Here is a 25,668-nt window from a genome sequence, read left to right as displayed (position 1 = left end):
ACCTCTGCTGTTCCTGATCTATATAAATGACCTGGGTGATAATCTGAGCAGTTCTCTTAGGTTGTTCGCAGATGATGCTGTAATTTACCGTCTAGTAAGGTCATCCGAAGACCAGTATCAGTTGCAAAGCAATTTAGAAAACATTGCTGTATGGTGTGGCAGGTGGCAGTTGACGCTAAATAACGAAAAGTGTGAGGTGATCCACATGAGTTCCAAAAGAAATCCGTTGGAATTCGATTACTCGATAAATAGTACAATTCTCAAGGCTGTCAATTCAACTAAGTACCTGGGTGTTAAAATTACGAACAACTTCAGTTGGAAAAACCACGTAGATAATATTGTGGGGATGGCGAGCCAAAGGTTGCGTTTCATTGGCAGGACACTTAGAAGATGCAACAAGTCCACTAAAGAGACAGCTTACATTACACTCGTTCGTCCCCTGTTAGAATATTGCTGCGTGGTGTGGGATCCTTACCAGGTGGGATTGACGGAGGACATCGAAAGGGTGCAAAAAAGGGCAGCTCGTTTTGTATTATCACATAGTAGGGGAGAGAGTGTGGCAGATATGATACGCGAATTGGGATGGAAGTCATAACAGCAAAGACGTTTTTCGTCGCGGCGAAATCTATTTACGAAATTTCAGTCACCAACTTTCTCTTCCGAATGCGAAAATATTTTGTTGAGCCCAACCTACATAGGTAGGAATGATCATCAAAATAAAATAAGAGAAATCAGAGCTTGGACAGAAAGGTTTAGGTGTTCATTTTTCCCGCGCGCTGTTCGGGAGTGGAATGGTAGAGAGATAGTATGATTGTGGTTCGACGAACCCTCTGCCAAGCACTTAAATGTGAATTGCAGAGTAGTCATGTAGATGTGTGACTCATACCACATTTATTTTGTATGTGTGGCCTGATTTTTTGCCACTGTGGTGGAGTCAGCTGGCACGCTCAAGGTTTATTGTTTTTATAGACCATCTGAAGATGCCCCAAAGGGAGAAATGAGTCATCGATATTAAATAACTTTGCAACCATGACTGTTTTTACTCTGGAGCAATTCAAAACTGGGTGCTGTAGCACCCTACCACAATGGAATGGAATTTTTTTTATATAAACATTCAACTGAATAATATTCTGGTTACTGGTATTGTCTTTCAAATGATTTCATTGATTTTGATTCCTGTTTCCTAATTTGGGGTTAAATCTTTCCGAGTTCCTGTCAGATTCAAGCTACAACACTATCTACCTTACAAAAAGTTGATTTCTTTTGTCTCAGGAAGTCAGGTAATTCTTACCTGCTGTGTACAAGCTATCACCTATTATGTCTTCGCACCATGCATTGCAGTGGTATCTCACCTATACTTCTGACAGTTAATACCTACCTCTTATATGTGCTTAGGGGAGTTTATCCTTGCTATTCTTCCGACTACATCTCTGTAAGTATTTGTAGCTATTAAAGACATAACCCTGAAGCATAGTCAGATTCATTTAGTTCTATATTTTGCAGTTCACTGATTATAAGAACACCAGAACAGAAGTATTTATATCCACAACTAAACATACAGTTTTGTGATCTGGAGAATTTCATAATTTTTAATAATAATTGTACAAGATTTGTGTATGAGAAAGCAATTGTAACAATTTATTTAGAACCTTTATTCATACACATCTAATCATTTACTTTGTTTCCCAGGCAAAAAGACCAGAGTTGTCCTATTGATAGCCTTCCTATCAATCAGGAGACAGATCTGTTTCCTGACAACTTCACCCGTCGTGAGATTCAGGAACTTGATCTCCATTCTTCGTCTTGTAGTTATGAGGTATGAGCAGTAACACAAAACACTATGTTTTAATTTTAACAGAAACTTGACATTTCCCTTGTTTGAAATTTAAATATACTAATTGCCAGATTTCTGATGAATGTGTCACTGAATATTTCCCAGAAGTTTAACACTCTCTGTACCAGGCCTATTTTATGCACCCGTCCCTAGAAACCGGGCAATTTTACCAATATTAAAAAAATTACTGCATCAAATCTACTGTTTGGATTGTGGCAAATTTGGTACCATCTTGAAGCTGCACATTTCTACTTTAATTCTGAGTGAAAGAAACTACTTTACAATGCACAGCTTTAAGGTACAGTTATAGAAATCACTTAGATGTTTTAAGAATTTAGAAAAAGTCATACGAATAAGGGAATACAATTGTGATTTATTTTTAACCAAAATTGTGGCACTACATTACATGTTTCTGATAGTATACAGTATTACATATAAATTTCACACAGAATCATATTGTTTTTTAGTGTGGAAAATTTTAAAGCAAGGTTCCAGGCAGAGTGCAACGCCACACTGTTCACATTCGTATCGTGTCTCTTTGCGAGAAGCCTTGCCACTCTGTTTCTTGCTCCTGGAACTGCACACGTGACACACACGAGCAGCATACTTCTTAGTAGTTGCAGGTATGTGCTGCAAAAAATGTCTCTTTGTTAGCCGACCTACAGTTCCTTCATTTCTTGGAATGAATTCAAGTGTGTCGTCTTCAACAAGCTGAACTGCAAGCACTGTTATAAAGTCTGTTATTGTAATATTCTTCCTGTGCACTGCATTGTACAGCCAAAATGCATTTGATACTCCCATAAGCAGCAAATGGAAATATAATTTTCGCCACCATTTCACAGTTCTGTGCTGGAACGGATTGTACTGCAGGCGTTGGTCTCCAATATCCACTCCAATTTTATTGAGGTTGTAATCAAGTACCTGAAGTGGTTTCAATACTACAGACCCATTTCTCTTAGTATGCGTACCAAATGTTGCTTGATGCCTTGTAGACAATGTATACACATCTCTCTTATCTTTCCACTTCATTGCCAATACATTATCTTTACGCCGAAAAGACATTTCGCCCTTTTTCAGCTTAGCAGATACTAAATCTTTAGGCAATCCTTTCCTGGATTTGTTCACAGTACCAACAGCTCCAGTGCCTTTCTCTGCCAGTTGCTGAAATAGCTCTGGACTGGAATAAAATCGATCTAAATACACAGTGTGGCCTTTGTTCAGCAAGCTGCTGTCAGACAACAATCGCAAAATAACCGCAGACGAAGAATTGTCAACAATATGCTTACCAGCATAAACTTCAAAATTTACAACATAGCCACTACTGGCTTCAGCAACAGCATATACTTTCAGTCCATACTTATGAGGCTTATTTTGCATGTAAACACGGAAACTCACACGACCTCGAAATGGGCAAATTCCTTCATCAATTGTCACTTTTTCTGAGGGACGATATGCCTGGATACATCGCTCCTTCAAATTATTATAATATGGCAAAACTTTGTAAAGTGGATGAAATCCATCTTCGCCTGGTTTTTTCTGATTTGAATTGTCAACAAGATGCAAGCATGACAGTATCTGAGTGAAACGCAAACGGCTCATGACATGGGGACAAAAGTTACAACTAAGAACAGGATTAGTGCTCCAATGGTCCGCAATTTTTGGCTTTTTCGAAACACACATGTGGAAAATAATACCCAAGAAACGCCTCATCTCACTTATAGTCACTGGCTTCCACGAACTCAAAACTGAATGGGGCTTCAGATTATTTCCTCTTCTTTTCTTCTGTATTGTCTGTGATGCATACAAATTTGTCTGTCTCTTGAGTTCATTTACGTCACTGTCAGTAAGGAACACTTTACTGCAATCCAGTACAGAACTCGACTCATCAATATCCACTAGTATCTGCCTGGGTGTCGTGTTGACAGGCAGAGGTCGGTAGGTGTCAACTGCAGTCCACTCACTGTCTTTCGGATACGGCACAGCTGCTGGATTTGAAGCAACACCTTCAACATCATTCTCGTCTTCATCTGAAGACAAACTGTCATCAATCTCGTCTTCTAAAAAGAATATCACATTATGTGTAACTACATACATCGTTTACACATGTTCAACAGATATGTGCGTACTGCACAATTACGTGGAAAATTCGGAAATACGTACCTTCAAACACACCATTGCATTCAGAATCGTCTGAATCACTCTCTACATTATCCAGAGTGTCGCTATGATTGATCAAATCCGCAATTTCTGCGTCTGATAAACCGCGCCGAAACATGATGACAAACAACTGAATGATATACAGACTGAGAACGCAAAGATAAGTTTTAACATGAATTACAGCGCTGCCGTGACATCTATGGACGCATTTTGTTAATAAACATCTGAAAAACGTATAGCGCTGGCCAAACCCGTAGAAATAACGTTGCAGTGTTTTGAATGAAATTAAATGTAGCGGCCCGTAAATTTTACGGGCTTGGTGATTTTCGCGCGATCCCAGGCCCGTAAATTTTACGGGCTTGGCGCTTAGAGTGTTAAATTGGCAGAACAGGTGTCAGTTTGAATTAAATGGTGAAGTTCAATTGAAGTCATCTTAACAAACTTCAATCATGTGAAACTCAGATAGTGGCACATTTGACACACAAAACTAGCTACAATCTAATAAAGCTACCTCCAGTAATTTATGAGATAGACCCATGCTCAAGATGTAGTTCTTGTAAGTTATATAACAGTGAATTGTCACAGAGTATAAAATAAGATGTACATACACGTGTACAGTGTAACAAAATGTTTGTCTACTGAGGATTAATGAAATTTCCCAAATGTATTGGAATTTGACAAGATTGCAATAAAACAAATGTAAACATTCTTACAATAAGTGACCAGGGTTGCCACAAGTTCTGGAAAACAAGGAATATCAGGAAATTTCAAACATGTCAGGGAAGTATCAGGGAAATTTGAAAAACAAAAACTGGAAAAATCTTGTTTTTGTCTCAGTAGATGAAATGGTTTGTTTACTGAAATGTCATGCGTCGTCACTGGCTGGGCATAGCTGAGTATGTGCGCCACTTCGCTACTCCTGCACTCTTACTGCTTCTCCTCCCCCTACCACTCCCCACAGCTTGCAGTCAGTGCTGCCACCACTTTTTGTCACTAACCTAGCACGTACTGACGAGAGGCAGGGAGACGGGAGGAGTGGTTTGTTAGGATCTGATTCTCAGAGATTGTTGACGCAGCATCCAGAGATGGTGGTCATGTGTGCGTGAGCTGTGTCTGACTTGACTATGTGAATGTGTGTATGACCTTGTTTTCTTACAAAGTCTATGGCTGACAATTTATTTGTGAGAGTGTGATTGTCTTTTCTACGTGCCTGTCTGTGACTCAGCGATCATCTTTATGGGGAGTTGCTACCTATCCTCATTAGTATTGATTCTCAGAGTATTTGCGTAAGTTATCTGTTGCATGGATTGATTAATGTGGCCTCATTTAAACATGGTGTCTGTGACATGTGAATAGCTGGCCACACGAAGGGACTTCCACAACGGGCCAAAACCACAGGCCATTTCTGTAGGTGTCTCTAACAGATCAGACCTGCCAATCTTAAGCCCATCATTTCCCACTAATGTGCATTCCCTGCCCATCGGATCTAATCTCACCAATCTGCCTGGAGTCCAGGTGTGTGTGTGTGTGTGTGTGTGTGTGTGTGTGTGTGTGTGTGTGTGTGGTGTGATGCATCAGATTTTCGTGGTTTATCCAAGGACCCAGGACTGCGATGCCCCTCAGCTGGCCAGAGACCATGGGCGATGGATTTCAGAAATTGCGACTGTACATTGTACAGTGCAGCATTTTACAGACACTTTATTTTTTCTAGTACATTTTGGCCCTTAGAAAATAATTTCTATATTAGTAAGTATAGACGATAAGAAGAACAAAACTGTGTCAGTCGCTGGCAGTTTGTACACTATGCACTCATATATTTCTTGAAAGAAAAATCACACAATACCTGTAAAATAATAGACATAACACAGTGACTAATAACCGACAATAACGAACATAGTAGAACCAACATTTTATTGGTGGTCACCTATAGTGTTGGTTTACACAATTCTTCCCTGCCTTATACACTTCTTTCAAGAGGCCTACTTTTTTCCGAGGTTATTTCTGAAATCAGTGAATGTATTTTAAATCTGTCTTGCGACTTCAGGGAAATGCATATTTTTGTCACAAATGTGTTTCAATTTATTGAAATATAATAACAACAGTGGTCTTAAAGAAACACATATACCATCTGCCTTCCTTTCTCCATCTAAAAACAGTTCATTAAAAAAGACGCTGATGTTAGTACTTAAGATTTCTGCTCAAGGGGGGCCCCAGACTTTGCAGCATCTTTTCCCTTCTGTACTGCATATCTATCCTCTTGCTATTCGCTATTCTTTTTCTCTTCCCTTGGGGAACACGTCTAATGTGTTTTTGGAAATGGTCCGCACTGTCCGTAACGGACAAAAGAACAGTCTCACCACTGTTTTTTGTTCCCCTTTCCTTTCTTCATTCACTTTCTCCTATCCTTCCTCCACTTAGGTGCTTGAGACTCCTCCTTTTTCTTCTTCCTCCCTGTGCGATCGTGAAGGCCGCCCAACACATATGACGCATAACAGGTGACTGTGTAACATGTAATTCCCAGCCCCAGGTCAAGAGATAGGGTTCACACGTACCACCTGGTACAGGCCAGACCCAGGGTGGGGTGATTGCCTGTGCTGCTACTTTTCCAAAATGCCGATTGACCCCTCTGTCAGGTTTCAGGAGGTGTGACCTCAGATGTGATCAGTTACTTAAGGCGGATGCACCCCCTTGTGAAGGAAACCCCCAGTTGGAAGCAGCGCACTATCAGAGACGCCCGCAGTTGTGAGGGATGTTCTCACAGTGAACCAATCATCTACACAATCATTGTCTACAAAATGTATACGGAATGAGGCTAACAATTCAAAGACCCACCCACCTGCACCATAGTTCCTGGTGGTTTCACTTACTGAAGACAGCAATTGCCAGCCCTGTGAAATCCTGCTCTCGTTTACGGAATGACACTTTGCTTTTAGAGACTACTTCTGATTCTCAAGCACAAAAACTGCTTGCAGCTTCGCTTCTTCATGGCTATCCTGTTCGTGTTGAGGTCCACAGAACTCCGAATTCTTCCCCTGGTGTTATTTACAATAGGCTGCTCGACGATCTGACCAAGGCCGAAATGCAAACATACTTCTCTGATCAGGGCGTCATTGCTGTCCATGGGGTGATGAAAAAGGTAGATGCCTCCTTATCCCCAGGCTGCTGAAACATTTCACTTCAAGGTCACTCCCCAAGCACTGTAAAGTTGGCAGTATAACTGACAAACAAGTGAATATAATAGAGGGAAACATTCCACGTGGGAAAAATATATCTAAAAACAAAGATGATGTGACTTATCAAACGAAATCGCTGGCACATCGATAGACACACAAACAAACACAAATATACACACATTTGTGTTTGTTTGTGTGTCTATCGACGTGCCAGCGATTTCGTTTGGTGAGTCACATCATCTTTGTTTTTTGACAAACAAGTGAGGAACACGAGGCACTGCGTCTACTGAAACAATAATAGCACTGCTACAAAAACCGGTTCTGGCATTGATGCTACGACATTGGCGGCTCCCGTGTAAAAATTGTATGTTTGTGTCCGACTGCCTGCTTTTGTGTTGTGTTGTGTTGCGTTACATTGTGTTACCACCACAGCTACAGTTTCTGTTTATTAAAACATGTCACCAAAACAACGTCATTCACCAAGCGACAATCCGTGGAGTTTCATTAAATGGTCAGGCTTTGAAATTGCTACGGAGGACACATGAGTTTTATGAGGAATAAAAAGAATTTGTTTCTGTTCATGGTCATGCGTTGATTTCTGCCGATACATTTTTAGAGCGTACCTCAAAAACTCTTGGACTCAGTCAGAGAACGGTTATAAGGAAAGGGGTGCTACTTCAACACTTTATAGATACTGAGGTAAGCAGTGTGGAAAACAGCCCCTGTGGGAAAAACAGTGTGTTTTTATGTAGTTCTGGAAAGAAAAAAAGGCAGCTTCGTCCAGTTACAGATATTGATTCTTTCTAAACTGATGCAATTTGTCGGCTTGCATAAGCATATTATAGAAGGAAAGAATACCCCACTATAGCGAAGTTGCTAATTTTTTTAAAAGAAAGTGAACTTTTCTCAGGGGGAAAACGTCACTTAAAGTGGTATTAAAAAGTATGGGGTTCCGTTTTAAAAAGTTAGATGGTCGAAAACTGTTACTTGAAAAAGCTCACATCATCGAAGCTCATGCCATGTAAAGTTTTTATATTTCACTTAAGAATGTTTTCATTATAAATTTGGAAATTTTCCTAAACAACAAATTAAATTATTTGAATATTGTATGTGATAAGATGAATAAATCACAATTTACTTTACTGACAAACTTGGCAGGCTATTCTATTGCAGGTGAATAGTCCCCTTATTATGGATAGTGATAAGGTTTTAAGTGTCAACTAGGAAAAGATCAAGCTGCAATGATAAAACAGTGAAATGATCGTATGGCATTACTGACTGAGAGACAAGTCTTTTTATTTGATCCCACTTGAGCAACTTGCATGTTGATGATGATGATATTGATGATGAAAACATGACACCCAGTCCCCGAGCAGAATCAAACCTGGGTCCCCATGATATAGAGGCAGCAATGCTAACTACTAGACCCCAAGCTATGGACAACTGCAATAATGAAACTTGCAGTCAGTGGTAACCCTCTTCTACATACTAACCCTTCAATGCAAAACATTTTCAGAATGATGAATGACTAGATGAACACCTTGGTTGCAGAAATCTGCATTTTAGCTGTTCAGGAAAAGTGTCATCTCGAAAACTAACTCGTTGTCGTTTTGGAAATGCCTGCCATGCAATAATGTCTTCATCCTAGAAAAATTAAATGAGTCTCTCAATGCCAAGTTAGGAAGATAGGAGGGGGGGGGGGGGGGGGGGGGGAGTTGGGGAAGGCAAAATGACTCTTCATCTTGACAGTCTCTTGTAACCACATCAGGAGATTTCAGAAGCATGCATCTTTGATGGTTTGCTGCTTACGAACATAATCTGTTAGCACCACAACATGGTAGTCCCAAAGAAACATTTAACCTCACCTTTCTCAATGATGATTGGGGCTTTACCTTTTTCAGAGTTTCTGAATCTACAAATTTTTTCTGCACTCTCATTTTGGCAGGCTTTTTTATTGGATGTGATCTGATACAAAATCCAGCAAGTGGTAACCTGTGCTGTGTTCAAAATGTTAAAAGCTGATCCATGACTGATTTTCAATTTTCCCACTGTCACCCCCTGTGTAATAGACCAGTCTTCAGCTACTAGGGCCTTCACTTCTACTGCAATCCCAGTTTTCCACAGAGACATGGTCTGCCCCTAAGTTCGTCATCATTCAGACCCATTTGAGTGCCCAGGAAGCATCAGTGTCACCTAAGCCCTCACAGGTCAAAAGCAGTTAAGGAAGAACAGTTGAAAATTGTGGACCATTATCAGAAGGCTTTTTGGTGTTGTCATGATACTTAAAATAAAACATAGATCCATCATCACTAACTGTAAGTACAACACTTGATTAGTAAAGCTGCAAATGCACCAAAAAAAAAAAAAAAGAAAAGAAAAGAAAAGAAACAGCAAAACCTGTTTTGTTGATGGAAAAAATTATAGTTTTTTGGCACTCATGGACTATTTTCACGATAGGCTGTTTGAAAAAGTGAAAACTTAGTGGGTCCTTTAAGCAATGTTGTTGAACCCTTTGTACAGTGATCTGAAGCAGAAGCAGTCATGATTAAACTTCAAAAATGTGTGATTTCATCTGGATACTGCATCTGCTAACTAGTTGGCAGTCTGTTAGAAGGAAAACTACCAAGGGAAGATATTTTTCATGAATGAAGAGGTTAGCTGAAAAACTTTGTCTTCTTGCTTCCATGTAAACACAATTTTCATTGCCATTTTGTTACGTAATTACCTCTACATATCAGTAAAAAAACACAGAGAAGGGGTAGGTGTACATACTATATAATATCAGAATTCACATAAATTTTTTGCTATAACCCAGTTTTTTTTTAAATTAATATATTTTGGCATACATCTATCAAACTTATCAGTGAGGCAGCACAGTCACCAAAATGCTGCATGTCATTCTCTACCAGTGTACACTACTTTCATGTCATCCACATGTGGAAGCAATGTAATGTCATCTAGATGTCAGAGAGAACAGGAAATTTCATTTTAATGTGTTTAGTAGTAGTATGTTATTTTTTAATGCTTTGTGTGTTTTGTGGTACATAGGATTTTTAGTTTGATAGACCTCAAAGCATGCTATCACTTATTTACTAATTTCCTGCTTTATCCTGTGCATTTACATAATATATCTTTTTAGATCAGGCTCGTACGAACCTTTTATTGTTACATTTGACACATATGACCTCGATGATAAGCCGTGTAGCACTGTCTATAATATAGCAAAAGCTTATCATGCAGTGCTACATTTTTAAGTTGTTTAATCACACATTTACACTTTTTATGTACCTCAGTGTTTTTTACAGGTATCTACAAAGTTGTCTCTGTTTACCCTCAGGTATCTCAGTGTATACAGTTTTGTTTAAGTAATGTTTATAACTATGAGCCCAGCCATGACACCTAAAAAGATGACATGGAATGATAAGTTACAGCACATTTTGGTACACATCACGGCAGGATATAAGTATGCTTTCAACTATCCAACTGGAGGCATTCTTGTGTGAGCATTTTTTACGCGAGAAGAAATGGGCTTTCTGATATGTTAGTCATAGCTTTTTACTGAGGCACAATACAGAAACCTGTTGTCTCATTGTGTTGTCTCATTGTGTTGAACCTATGGCACCCGGAAGTTGACACAAATCTTCATTGAAACAATGCATCACACCATTGCTCCTGAACTGCACCGGATTGGTTTCAGGAACACTCAACAAATATGAGGTGTTCGTGTAGCCCTTTTGATCTCAATCCTATTGAACACAGCTAAGATCCCATCAAGTTAGTTTGTGCACCATGGAGCCAGCTCCTGTCAGGCTGTGAGTTGTCTAGTAGTGGTTAATTGGGGTGATTCCTCAACTCTTTTGATGTTTTGTGCAGCTAGTGCCCTCATTTGAGCAAAATGGAGCTTCATGCTAAAGTAAAGGGAAGAACTGTAGAATCACTTGAGGCGAAGGACAGAGCACCAAGAACCAGGCGTCATCGACCTGCCTGCTCACCACCCTCGGCAGCAGCAAGACACTTCCATGTCACCATTCCACATGTCATTCCCCAGGGGCTAGCCACTCGGGTTTGACCAACTTCTGTGTGACAACAGCTGCTTTGGTTGTTGCATCTATTCCAGAACATTTGCACATGATCCGCAATTGCAGACACTCCACAGATTTAGCCAGAGTAAGATTTTTGAAATTTCTGAAAACATAGTCAGCAATCTTAAAAGTAGTTAAAATTAAAATTTAAAACAATCTAGCAGTGTCCATCCACCGCTCTGGAGATTGAAGATGAATGGAATTGAACAAACAAAAGTTTGCTGAGACAGGGAAAGTGGTCACAGGATGGACCTCGTCATCTTCAGGCAAATGGGGAAGGGGGCACTGTGTCCACTGTGAAGGTAAGCACAGGTAACATGCGCGCGGAATCAGTGACAGTCTTTTTTTTTTCTGACCTGTTATGTGACAAGAAAGTTTCACAGATTGTTATTTGATACAGGATTTTAAGTATCTGTGGCAAATACTTTATAAAGTAGAATTAAACCCACCACACTGGAAGTCAAGCAGTACAGGTGGGGCTCATGTTGGCTCACTCAGTTCTGTAATGATAGAAGTCGGAGGAGGGGTAGGGGGGGTGGAACCATTATTGCCACAAAGATCACCCCCAGCCTGGGGGGGGGGGGGTGGGGGGGGGTGTGGATATAAGGTCTCTTAACGTCAGCTTACAGGATACTGTACCAAAATACTAGGAAATTAATCTGGGTTGATGTAGAATCAGATCTGCTGGTTAACTTTTTGTGTGTAATTGTGCCTTTGCCTGAAAATGAAGATTTAGATAAGGCACAATGTTTGACACAGCTTAGTTTGTCCTACATATGGAAAATTGGTGGAAGCACAGTTGTGCCTGTCAACATTCATAATTTCAGTTCCGAAATGGTAAAGCTGTCGCATGGTACTCTGATAGGCAGCTTATAAATAATGTCACATAGTGGAAGGTGAAAGTAGGAATGACGAACACTAACTTAGGTTTATTCAGCACTTGCACATACAAGAGTGCGGAGCGAACTGCCTCTGGCCAGAACTCATACGATATATATACAGCTACAGAACATTCTGCTACAATGAGTCTTGCCATTTGTGGATACTTCTAGAATGTACTCGAACCGAAGATAGAAATTAAAATGTTTCAATTCAGGCGAGTTTTGAACTCATGACCCTCCATGCAACAATCTAGTATCATAACCACTACACTACAGCGACTGTGCTACTCAGATTTTTCTCTGACATTACTCCCTCCTTAAGAGAACAGCGTCTTGGTGTTAAGTCCTCCTAGTCCGGGAACAAATCATCAGTTCTGCATACTCCGACTCCCGATGACTGATGTTTGCTGTGGCAGTGATCTTCTTAGAACTTCCTTTGCCGCTACATTCTTCGTTACCTTTCCGCATGTTGCCTGTTGCTGGAGCTTCAAATTTACCCTGTGTTGCGGGATCCTTATAGGGCTTCATTCGAAGGATGTGGACCGTATCTCTGATCTTTCGTCGTCATGTGTCGGGTTTTAAATCTTCAACTTCGTAAGTAACTTCAGACAACTGTCTTACAACCTTATAAGGTCCAAAGTAGCACCTAAGGATCTTCTCAGAGAGACCAACCTTCCGAACAGGAGTGAAGATCCAGATGAGGTCACCAGGCTGGTAGACAACAGGGCAATGGCTCATGTCATACCTTCGGTGATCGTTTTCTAGAGCCTGTAGTGTGTGGAGTCGAGCTAACTGCCGAGCTTCCTCAGATCTGGTTAACACCTGGCCGATGTAGTCGTTGTCCATGTCATCAGGATGCAACGGAAATGCAGTGTCCATCGTCGTCATCGCCTCATGAACATGCACCAGGAAAAATGGCATAAATTCTGTGGTGTCTTGTTTGGTGGTGTTGTAGGCAAATGTCACGAAAGGTAGCACCTCATCCCAGTTACTCTGTTCAACATAGATGAACATTGATAGCATGTCAGTCAAGGTCTTATTAAGGCATTCAGTAAGCCCATTAGTTTGTGGATGGTAGGCAGTCGTCATGTGATGAGTAATGTTGCACCGACGGTTTATCTCTGTCACAAGATTTGATTGAAAAACTTTCCCTCCAATCCATAATTAACAACCTTGGGGCACTGTGTTTTAATACAATGTCTTCCACTATGAATTTGGCTACCTCGGATGCTTCGGCTGTTTTCACTGCTTTTATAATGGCATAGCGCGTCAGATAATCAGTGCAAACAATAATTCATCTATTGCCACTTGCAGACATTGGAAATTGTGCGAGGAGGTCAATCCCAACACGCTGGAAAGGCATTTCAGCTGGTGGAATTTGTGAGTCAGCCAGGTGGTTTCTGAGGAACTGCTTTTCTCCTCTGGCACTCTCGACAGTGTGACGGACAATCCTAAATAAACCTGGCCAGAAAAATCTCTTGCAGATCCTGTCATATGTCTTAATAAATCCTAAATGTCCGGCCTCAGGTGTGTCATGGAATTTCTGTAGAACATCTAAGCGCATGTGTTTAGGAATCACTGGTTGCTGCCTCTGACCAAACAGATCAAAGTTTTTCTTGCACAGTAATCCATTAACTACTTTAAATTGTCCTTTCACATCCTCTGACCGATTTAAGGCAAGCATAATTTGAGATATCTTGGCGTCATTCTCCTGCTCAGCAGAGAGATCGTGGAGTGCAGTGAGGATGTAGTGCCCACCTGGCAAGTCGTCCTGTTGGATCCTTAAGACCTGTCAACTAACAAAGTGAATGATGGTCTGTAACAACTGTGAATGGCCTTCCATAGAGATACTGTCAAAATTTGCACATGGCCCAACTCACAGCAAGACATTCTCTTTCTGTAGTTGAGTAGTTTCTCTCGGCTTTTGTAAGTGTCCTAGAAGCATAGGCTATAACCTTCTCTTTTCCATCTGAAATCTGCAGCAGAACAGCACCGATCCCATACACACTGGCATCTGTATGTAGTTCTGTAGGTGCTCTCTCTCATCATACAGACCAAGTACAGGGTCAGTCATCAGAGCTTTTCACAGCGCATCAAAGGAATCTTGTTGAGCACCACCCCAGATAAATTTAGCATTGGCTTTTAACAACTCTTGGAGTGGCCTGGCTTTGATACAAAAGTCACTGATAAAACAATGGTAATAAGAACACAATCTGAGGAAGCTTCTCACATCTCTAATACTTTTAGGAATAGGAAATTCCGTTATAGCTCTCACCTTTTCTGGGTCTGGCTGCACACCTACATTTGACACAAGGTGCCCAAGTATTTTGATTTCTTTTGCTCCAGAGAGACACATTCTTGGATTGTTTCAGTCCGGCTTGTTGGAGACACTTAAGAATGGCCCTCAGTCTTTTTATGTGTTCATCAAATGTCTCTGAGAACACTATAATGTCATATAAATAACAAAGACACATCATCCACTTCAGGTGCCTTAGAAGATTATCCATTATTCGTTTAAAAGTTGCTGGTGCATTACACAAACCAAACGGCATTACCGTATTTACTCGAATCTAAGCCGCACTCGAATCTAAGCCGCACCTGAAAAATGACTCGAATAAAGGGGGAAAAAAAAATTCCCGAATCTAAGCCGCACCTGAAATTTGAGACTCGAAATTAAAGGGGAGAGAAAAGTTTTAGGCCGCATCTCCAAATCGAAACAAAGTTGGTCCATTGCAATATGAGGCACAATGTAGGTCGAATGAATGACCATACAGCTACAGTAGTTTGGTTCGAGTCGTAAGCTTAGCAGTTAAGCTTTACCAGGTAGCCATTGCTATGCGTCAGGTGCTCCGTCCGTATTTATACGGGTACCCTTCCTTTTTCACGTGCTACGTCTAGTTTGAATTGATTGCTTATTTTTCTTTGATCCGATAACTGCTGTTATCCTTGTTATAAGTGCTTACGTCACTATTAAGCTGAAAATGCATTACTGTACTGTTCGTCGCATTCTGATAGTGCGTGTTTACGGTCTGTCGCCGCTCGCGGCATGGCTTGCTTTTGTGCGCGCTAACACCGCTTACAATAAATAAAAAGAGAGAGGAATTGTCTCATTAGCGAAACAATGGCAAGAGACTTGTATTTGTTGTTACTTACACTGCTGCTTTCTTTGATAATGATCAACAAGAACCAAATAATAAACTGCGTATGATAGAACATGTTCTGAACGAGAGTTAGGCGAAAATGTTTCTTTGTTTGAAAATCTTTGCGGCCACTTCTTTAGTACATCAAATTCAGCGCAGAAATCAGAGTCATCTTAGATTTAAAAATCTAGTCAGTTGCTGTGCTTCATTTCTGACTGCATCACTATCAGGCATAAGAATAATACGAACATAAACATGACACGATACGTATATTCTTCCGCGTTTGCTGTTGCCTCACTCTAGTTTCGTAGTTTATTAGACAGACAGGATTTAAATGAGATAGCAGCAAACACGAAAGAATACATGGCAAAATGTTTATATTCGTATTATTCTTATGGTGAAGAGAATACTGCATGTGATTCACATTTCATCAGGTTCCTATTAGCAACCATCTCTTCTCAGGGGTAGGAAAAAATTCAGAACGTAGAGTTGGCCATATTGACAAACATCCCAAACAGTCGTGCCAGACGGATTTTCGTAGTACATTGAAATTCTGCTACATTCGAAGATGAACAATACGGAATTTGTATTTACTTCGTTGGATAATGTATGAAAATGCAGTGGTCGAAACTTGGGGTGGAGAAAAAAGCTCGTCTTCCACTTTTTTAAATTTATTTTCTGAAGCAGAGGTTTTGGCGCCAGTATTTATCTTTGTGCCTACAAAGCATGCCTGTGTCGCGCTACATATATTCGACGGCAGAAGTTAGTTGTGGTGGCACCTACCAACATTTTTCAGAACTTCCGCTTGCTTTGCACTCGATTCTAAGCCGCAGGCGGTTTTTTGGATTAAAAAAAATGGAATGAAAGTGCGGCTTAGATTCGAGTAAATACAGTACCTTAAACTCATACAGGCCCTCAGGGGTGACGAATGCAGTTTTCTCACAATCAGCCTCATCTACTTCGATTTGCCAGTAACCAGAGTACATGTCCTTGGTTGAGAAAAACTTAGCCCCCTTCAGACGATCTAGTGTATCATCAATTCGTGGAAGAAGGTAAACATCCTTTTTAGTTATCTTATTAAGCTTACTGTAATCAACACAAAAGCACCAACTGCCATCCTTCTTCCTGACGAGAACCACTGGTGACGACCACGGGCTCTGTGAAGGCTGAATGACGTCATTCTTCATCATTTTCTCTACCATGTCGTGAATTATTCGACATTCCGTTGCTGACACATGGTATGCTCTCTGGCTTATTGGTTGCTGGTCTCCAGTGCTAATCCGGTGCTTCACCATCAGTTTGTCTAATTCGCTCTTCACCTGCGAATTGAAGCGTTCAGAGAACTCTTGAAGAATGGCAAATAGCTTCTTCTGTTATTGCTTAGTGAGATCTGGTGATAGTCGAGCTAGAAGATCTTGTCTCGTTGTGGTAGTGCTAATTTCGCCCACAGACTTGGCATGGGACGTTTCTGTGATGCTCAGCTGTTCTGCAATTAATGGCTCAGCGTTTGCCACGCACATGCGTCTTGGAAGGATCTGCGGTTCTCGGCGACAGTTAAACATCCACAGTTCACCGAATCCGTTCTTAAACGAGACGACAGAGGCTGAGATGACCAAGTTATTCTTCAGTGGTATGCTTCTCTTCATGACACATGACAGCTACCTTTCTATTGGTGACTGCAGGAATAATCACTTCATCCACCACACATAGTCTCCACATACTCGGATGTGCATCTTCTTGTCCACTGTATCTCATCTCATCTAGAATAATTTCGAGCGACCGCAATCTATAATCGCTTGAGAAGCTTTCAAAAAGTCCCATCTGAGAATGATGTCATGACTACACTCTTGTAAGATGATGAATTCTTGGGTCTGTGTATGGCCACTTATACCCACATGAATGACACCTCTTCCTGTAGTTTTTACATATTTCCCATTAGCCACCTTCAACAGAGATGTTTTGTTGTCGATGAAACTGGTGATGATACTTCTCCGAAATGACTGAATATGATGCTCCAGAGTCCACAAGAGCTTGGGCTGGTCAGCCATCCATGAGGATATTGATGTAGTTTCGTATCATTTTTGTAGTGATCGATGGCGGAGGATTTTTCTCTTCGGTGACCTCACCTCCAAGGAAGGTCGCACCCTTTAGTTTTCCAGTTTGCGGCGGCTAGGTGATCAGCTGGAGCTTCTAAACGGCAATGGGGACCTTGATTGGCATGTTGGGGAGTGTCCCCTCCAGCGGCTATCTTGCAGCGATGGAGACCTACGTCGTCCTGCATCCACATCTTCTTGTTCATCTTTGTCGTCCCGGAGTTGGCGTCGGCTAAAATCGGTCTGCTGTCTTTTGGCGTAGGCATCGTCAAGTATCTGCTCCTTTCTCGACAATAGCACACCACATGTCCCAGTTGTCCGCAGTGGAAACATACTGGTTGGTTATCCTGGGTCCTCCGGACATCAGTTTTCCTTGGTGCCCAAACAGGTTCCTCACGCGGAATTCTAGGAACATAACTTCGCCTGGTTGTCGACTTTTTTACTGTTTTAAAGGGAAATGAAGGAGAGAGATTGGGTTCAATGTCTGTTCTATTTCCTCCCTTATGACCTCTTGAAGCGTCTCGATTTTTTGCTCGCCATGCAATCCAAGTGCCTTCTGAATTTCCTCTCTCACTGTCTGACGAAGAACACTTGTGAAATCAGTTTCCTCCATCACAGATATCGATACGACATTTGGAAGCCGTTCAAACTTCTCGCTTGTAATTCTTTTTTTTAATACATTTTCTCAATATATTGGCATCACTTTATGAAGTCGTCTGTTGTTGAAACCTCCTTCAGGAGTACGGCTTGATACATGTCCTCAACAACACTCTTCATGAGATGTGCTACCTGATCTTCCTCCTTCACTCGATGATCCACTATTTTATACAGCTCCAAGACGTCTTGAATGTAGGATGCTGTTGTGTCTCCTGGACGCTTCGTCCTCCACTTTTAATTTATCTTCAGCCTTGCACTTCTGTTCTGTGTCACTGAAATATTTGTGCAGTTCCACCTGGAATACTTCCCAGCATGTGAACTTCTCCTCGTTGTTCTCATACCATTGCTTGGCAGTGCCCTCCAAGTAGAAAAATATGTTAGCCAAACACACGGTGTCATCTCATTTGTTAAATTTGGCCATATGCTCATATACCTTCAGCCACTTGTTTGTATCTTGGCAATCGTCACCAGAGAACCCGGAAGGATCTCTCATGTGGTGGCACACAGTTGCTGTCATTGTGAGGTCCTCTTCTTCATCTGTCTCTGATAGATTGTGATCTGTAGAATATGGCTCAAACTCAGGTTTCTCACCACTTAAATGGTAGCTCTGTCGTGGCATGATGGGAGCCACTATATCGTAGATAATGTGCATTATCACAAGTTCCAATACTCAGCACCTCCACCAGAATAATGTCATGAAGAGGAAGGCATAAGTAGTTGAATGAGGAACACTAACTTCACTTAACAAAGATTTATTAGGGTACCTGCACATACAAGAGCATGGAGCGAACTGCCTCCGGCCAGAACACATACGGTAAATATACAGCTACAGATCATTCCAATACAGTGATTCTTGCCATTTGTGGATACTTCTAGAATGTACTCGAACCAAAGATAGAAATTAAAATGTTTCAGTTCCGGTGAGTTTTGAACTCACGACCCTCTCATGCAACAATCTAGTATCATAACCACTACACTACGGCGACTATGCTACTCGGTTTATTCTGCAACAATATTGTATGAAGGTGAATTGGGTAGGAATTTCACACCAGTGTGTGCAATGCTGGTACGGTATGTCATTTAACCACATTGAGGATGTAAGGATCACGTTTAGAGGGACAGGATGAGTAGAACAGGCAAGACTACTAGAAGATTGTGCTGAGTTATTTGATCCTCTTGGACCATTGCCTGCTATGTCACTAACACAGCATCATATGCCCACTAGGAACGAGTCACATGTCTGTAAGAAACTGTACAAAGTCCCACATCATCTGCAAACTGTCATGAAAAAGTTTATAGATCAACAACTTCAAGATGGGATGGTAGAAGAGCCGTGGTCCACACTCGCCATCATTGCCCCTAAGAAAACATCAGGTGGCAGTAAAGCATAAAGGTTTCATTGAGACTACCATTATTTAAAGCGTAAAACAATTACAGTTGCATATCCTAGGCCTGACATGAGATCTTATTAGGCCAATGACGTTATTTTACAACCAAGTGGACACCATCAGTTAGAGGTAACACCTGAAGATCATCCGAAAACACCATCCCCAACTCCGTCTGGACATCATCACGTGCCTTATGGGCTAAAAACTGCACCACCAACTTTCCGAAGTCTGTTAGTTGGTGTATTGCCATCGTTAAAATGAAAGAAATGAATGGTTTATTAAGACGATATCATTGTGTTCCCCAAGATTAGATTGGATTAGATTCAGTTTTCGTTCCATAGACCCTAAAAATGAGATGATTCTCAGGGGTGTGGAACATGCCAGAAAGTATGACATAAAAACATAAGGATATCCAGGAGCATATACTACTTTTACGTGAAGTCTTTGAGTATTTACTTGCAGCAGGGTTAACACTCAATGTGGAGAAATGCCATTTCGTTTTACTAGAAGTCCATTACTTGGGCCACATTATCAGCCAGAATGGTGTGTGCACCAATCCGCAACTTGTTGATGCCATGAAAAACTTCCCAACACCCACTACAGAAAAGGAAATGCAGTCATATCTAGGCCTATCCAATATTTATAGAAAATTTATTCCAAAATTTGCTGAAATTGCAAGACCCCTCACACAATCGTTGAAAAAAGAAATTAAGTTGTAATGGTCTCCATATTGCAAAACAGCATTGTAAAACTAAAAGGTTTATTGACCTCTTAGTCAGTCCTTGCTTTTCCAGATACCCAAAAGCAGTATATACTTTTCTTTTCTGTGATGCTAGCAGTTTTGTGCTAACGGTAATTGATGATTTTTCATGTTTTGTGTCATCATTGATAGCCATACTTAACCAGCAGGCAGAAACCATGCTACAAGCCATAGTTAACCAGTGGATACTAAAGTTTAGAACACCAAGCACCTGCTGAAAATTTTACTGACCAACTTTCCACCTACCTGTCACCATCACTGGAACCATCACCCAAATTATCACCTGCACATAAATTTACCTAGCCAGCCTAACCTTTGAACTCTTACCCACTGTAAACCTGGCTTTCTTGAATAACTCTTTAGATTCAACTCTGCTCACCTCCCTAGATCAGACATTAGCTGCGCTATACAGGGTGTTACAAAAAGGTACGGCCAAACTTTCAGGAAACATTTCTCACACACAAATAAAGAAAAGATGTTATGTGGACATGTGTCCGGAAATGCTTAATTTCCATGTTAGAGCTCATTTTAGTTTCGTCAGTATGTACTGTACTTCCTCGATTCACCGCCAGTTGGTCCAATTGAAGGAAGGTAATGTTGACTTCGGTGCTTGTGTTGACATGCGACTCATTGCTCTACAGTACTAGCATCAAGCACATCAGTACGTAGCATCAACAGGTTAGTGTTCATCACGAACGTGGTTTTGCAGTCAGTGCAATGTTTACAAATGCGGAGTTGGCAGATGCCCATTTGATGTATGGATTAGCACGGGGCAATAGCCGTGGCACGGTACGTTTGTATCCTGACAGATTTCCAGAACGAAGGTGTCCCGACAGGAAGATGTTCGAAGCGATTGATCGGCGCCTTAGGGAGCACGGAACATTCCAGCCTATGACTCGCGACTGGGGAAGACCTAGAATGACGAGGACACCTGCAATGGATGAGGCAATTCTTCGTGCAGTTGACAATAACCCTAATGTCAGCGTCAGAGAAGTTGCTGCTGTACAAGGTAGCGTTGACCACGTCACTGTATGGAGAGTACTACGGGAGAACCATTTGTTTCCGTACCATGTACAGTGTGTGCAGGCACTATCAGCAGCTGATTGACCTCCACAGGTACACTTCTGCAAATGGTTCATCCAACAATGTGTCAATCCTCATTTCTGTGCAAATGTTCTCTTTACGGATGAGGCTTCATTCCAATGTGATCAAATTGTAAATTTTCACAATCAACATGTGTGGGCTGACGAGAATCCGCACGCAATTGTGCAATCACGTCACCAACACAGATTTTCTGTGAACGTTTGGGCAGGCATTGTTGGTGATGTCTTGATTGGGCCCCATGTTCTTCCACTTACGCTCAATGGAGCACGTTATCATGATTTCGTACGGGATACTCTACCTGTGCTGCTAGAACATGTGCCTTTACAAGTACGAAACAACATGTGGTTCATGCACGATGGAGCTCCTGCACATTTCAGTCGAAATGTTCGTATGCTTCTCAACAACAGATTCGGTGACCGATGGATTGGTAGAGGTGGACCAATTCCATGGCCTCCACGCTCTCCTGACCTCAACCCTCTTGACTTTCATTTATGGGGGCATTTGAAAGCTCTTGTCTACGCAACCCCAGTACCAAATGTAGAGACTCTTAGTGCTCGTATTGCGCTAACGGAGGACATTTTGAACATTTCCTGTAACAAAGTGTTTGAAGTCACGCTGGTGCGTTCTGTTGCTGTGTGTTTCCATTCCATGATTAATGTGATTTGAAGAGAAGTAATAAAATGAGCTCTAACATAGAAAGTAAGCGTTTCCGGACACATGTCCACATAACATATTTTCTTTCTTTGTGTATGAGAAATGTTTCCTGAAAGTTTGGCCGTACCTTTTTGTAACACCCTGTATAGCCACTTATTGATGGAACACCTTTTAGAGCATGTAAAAATCCCCAGCTTATAACTACAAGAACATCAGCCTCAGCTGCTTCAATAATTTTAGCTATAATAGGTGTTGCTTTTTGCCTGTTCAAGTAGAAAGTTGCTCAGAGATCATCCTTGCCACCTTTCATCCTAGGTGTTCAAAACAATAAAAACAGCAACAATGAGAAACAGTCTGACAAGGAACCAAATCAGTTGTGAACAAAAACTTAGTGTATGAGGCAACTGTTAGTAATGTCAGGAAAGAAATGTAAATATTATAAAGGAGATGAAGTGTAATTACTTCTAAATGAATCAGTGCTTATGTTACATCCAGATTTCAGCGGAAACATAGCAGCCAGATTTTTCTTAGGGTAGAGGAATGTAATGGGATGAACTGCTGCAGTGCTTGGAGCTAAGGACAGAGTACCAAGAACTGGGCATCAGTCATTGCCAGTCGCCATGATGCCTGCTCAGCACCCTGAAGCTGTTGCCTGTAATGAATAGTTCAACAATACACATTATATTAAGTTTCACCGTAAGAGCATCACAGTATATTAAACATTATGTTAAAACATTTGAAATATTCTCCAACTTTTGTGTGAATGACTGTTTTGATAGATACCTAATTTATTTCTATCTATTGTTCTTGCAGAAGAGAGAAGAAGTTCAGTGTACCTTCCATGATGTGGGATGTACAGAAATACTTACAAAGAATTCTTTGGCTGAGCATCTGAAATCACAAGTTCATCAGCATCTAGATGTAAGTTATTTGCCAGATTTAATTTCTGTACTTTAGGCATAAAAGAAAATAGTACTGTGTAAATGTGTATCTGTGTTTCAACTTTGTACTGTGATAAGGAGACTGATGACACTGATAAAAATGCAAATAAAAATCACATTTAGCCTTGAAGAGAGCTATTATGCTAAAAATAGTAGGCTTTAATAAGCATTACAGTAACATGAAAAAATATGGTTGTTATTACTGATTGATAATGTTTGTATATGTTGAGAAAAATATTCATGTGAAAATTACTTTCTTGTGTTTCTCATTACTTTGGAAATTAAAACGTTTTCTGTTCTATTTAAAATTGATTTCCTCTTGCGAACTCTTTTTGAGATGACTGTCAACAGTGATAAACATATTTACACTAATTTAATTACATTGTACCATATTTTCAGCTGCTTAGACAAGCACACATGAAAGCACGAAGACAAAACTCTGTTGAAGAGAAGTTGAAAGGAAAAGCACAGGAAGCAGCTCTTCTTTGGGCACCAGATTCAAAAGGAGAATCCACAGAGAAAAATGGGGTATTTATTTATCTTGAAATTGTGTGTGTGTGTGTGTGTGTGTGTGTGTGTGTGTGTGTGCGTGCGTGTGTATGTGTGTGTGTGTGTGTGTGTTTCAAATTATAGAATGCATCCTCATTTACTGGTAATAAAAATAATTAGAGTACTGTTTTCAGGAAGCACTCATGTACTGCTAAGTGTGCATTTAGTTATGCACTCTTAGCATAAGTTTGGGTATTATACCATTTACTTTTGCAGTTGCATCTCCAAATTGAACTTATTCTTCTAAAACCTTACCACCTAACAGAGTTTTTAAAAGTTGTACATGGAGGTTGAAGTGGAATAGTTGGGAAATATGGGATAGAGTAGTAAATATGTGGATAATCATGTAAATTTGGGAAAAATCATATTTAATGTATGCAAAATTCGATTCTGAGATTGCACTTAAACTATTAAAAGACATACTTACAGGAGGCAGAAAAAAATAATTTAACAGTCGAAAATTCAGGCTGGAATAATGACTATTATAAAAGAGCAGATTACTACTCACCATATAGTGGAAATGTTGAGTCACAAACAGGCACAACAAAAAGGCTGCTAAACAAGTAAGCTTTCAATCGAAAAGCTTTTTGACTTAGACAACACACACACACACACACACACACACACACACACACACACACACACACACAATTGTGTGTGTGTGTGTGTGTGTGTGTGTGTGTGTGGTGGTTATCTAAGTCAGAAGAAGCATTTTGGCCAAAAGAGTACTTGTTGAGCAGTCTTTTTGTTGTACCTGTCTGCAACTAACATTTCTACTATACACAGAAATTAATTTGATTCAATAACGTATCTCTTAAGTTTATTAACTTCAAAATAGTTCTGAAACAATTATCTGTTTCCATAGTATAGATCATTTCATTTTACATTTATCTGTCTGCAGAAATCAAAAATGTATTCTTTGTTCTCTGCACCTGCACACTCAAGAAATACCATGCACTCAATATTGTCTGACGTGCCATCTTGGACTTCAGAAATAAGAACCGAACCAACTTTATCTGTAGTTAAAATTGAGCAACACACAACAATTGACTATTCTTTTACGTAATGCATTGTATAGTTTTAATTGCTAGTGTACCTTTTGTATAATTATTGAATATTTTTTAAAACTTAGCTACAAAATTTTGTAGAACTGCGAAAACAATTTTCCTGCACTGTAACCTCATTCAATGTCTGGGGATGAACTGGACTTGCTATAGAGAATCATTAAAACATTGTGAAATAGTCCATGCATCTTCCACTTGGGAAAACCACTCAACAGGCGAGAAATTACAGTATTCCATATACTGTGGCCACTAACTAATGATCAAAAGCTAATTGTTCTAGGGCTGTGTTTGGAGTTGATAAACACACTACTCAGTTATTCCCCTTCAGAGAAATGTAGAAGTAACCATTGTTATAAAATATGCTGCTTCTTAAGTCTTGGTGAACCGTATGAACTTGCAAGTCTATTATCTCATTAATTGTAAAATTTTCCTCGCAGATTCTATGAATCTAGAAGTGTTTGATGTATATAGTGAACAATAATGGAGGATCTGCTGCCACCTGACCCAAGTGCAAAATAGTTTAGAGTTTTCTTTCTCTTATTTCAGAATTGTTATGAATTCTGAGTACAGGCGATGATAATCTCTTCAGCACTGCTAGTTACTGAAGTGTCATTTCTCTCTCCCACTCTTGGTATCACTATTCTATAGGAAGCTGTTGAAGATTACACTGTAGCAAGCAACCCTCCCTTTCCAGTAACAAAATTGCATTATATGTACGTTGGAATTAGTTTTATGTCGTCATTCAAGTTTCTGTTTTATCATTCTGTCAGTTAGCTTAAAAGGACAGGAAATGAAAGTTACTGGGATGCACAATTCCCTGCACTTTTTAGCCTTATTGAGTTTCCTTACTGCAAAAATACGTGCTGTATTCAGCTGAGGTACATCAGCCCTGTGTGTAGGCGTGCAGAATACCATGGCCGGTAGCTGTGCAGATGGCAGGGGATACTTGGGGAGAGTCGTTGTGGTGGGGGCTGTGGGCAGACGCTGTAGGGGAAATGCCAAGTGCTGGAGGGGAAGTGCTGTTCTAAACTGAAGCCTACACTCACATTTTTTGTAAATATTAAGTGAGGAACTGAGGAAAAGTAAGCTCAAAATCTTACAGAAAAGTACATCCTTGGCACAAAATATATGTGTAATGACTTCATTTACATTGTTCCAAAACCCATAGCATTTCTCATTTCGCCAGCTATC

General features: G+C 40.5%; 1 protein-coding gene across 2 annotated transcripts in view; it reads left to right on the top strand.

Moving 5' to 3' along the window:
* LOC126251951 (TNF receptor-associated factor 6-B) overlaps positions 1–25,668 on the top strand; it is an 81,353-nt gene that overhangs the window by 36,085 nt on the left and 19,600 nt on the right. For both annotated transcript variants that reach the window (XM_049952715.1, XM_049952716.1), the window contains exons 4-6: positions 1,690–1,816; positions 22,737–22,844; positions 23,264–23,392. In XM_049952715.1, coding sequence (XP_049808672.1) covers positions 1,690–1,816; positions 22,737–22,844; positions 23,264–23,392 — 364 coding nt within the window. The remainder of the gene's footprint in view (positions 1–1,689; positions 1,817–22,736; positions 22,845–23,263; positions 23,393–25,668) is intronic.

This window comes from Schistocerca nitens, chromosome 4 (genome assembly GCF_023898315.1).
Source record: "Schistocerca nitens isolate TAMUIC-IGC-003100 chromosome 4, iqSchNite1.1, whole genome shotgun sequence".
Classification (NCBI taxonomy): Eukaryota; Metazoa; Arthropoda; class Insecta; order Orthoptera; family Acrididae; genus Schistocerca; species Schistocerca nitens.
This window is presented reverse-complemented; position numbering and strand designations above follow the sequence as displayed.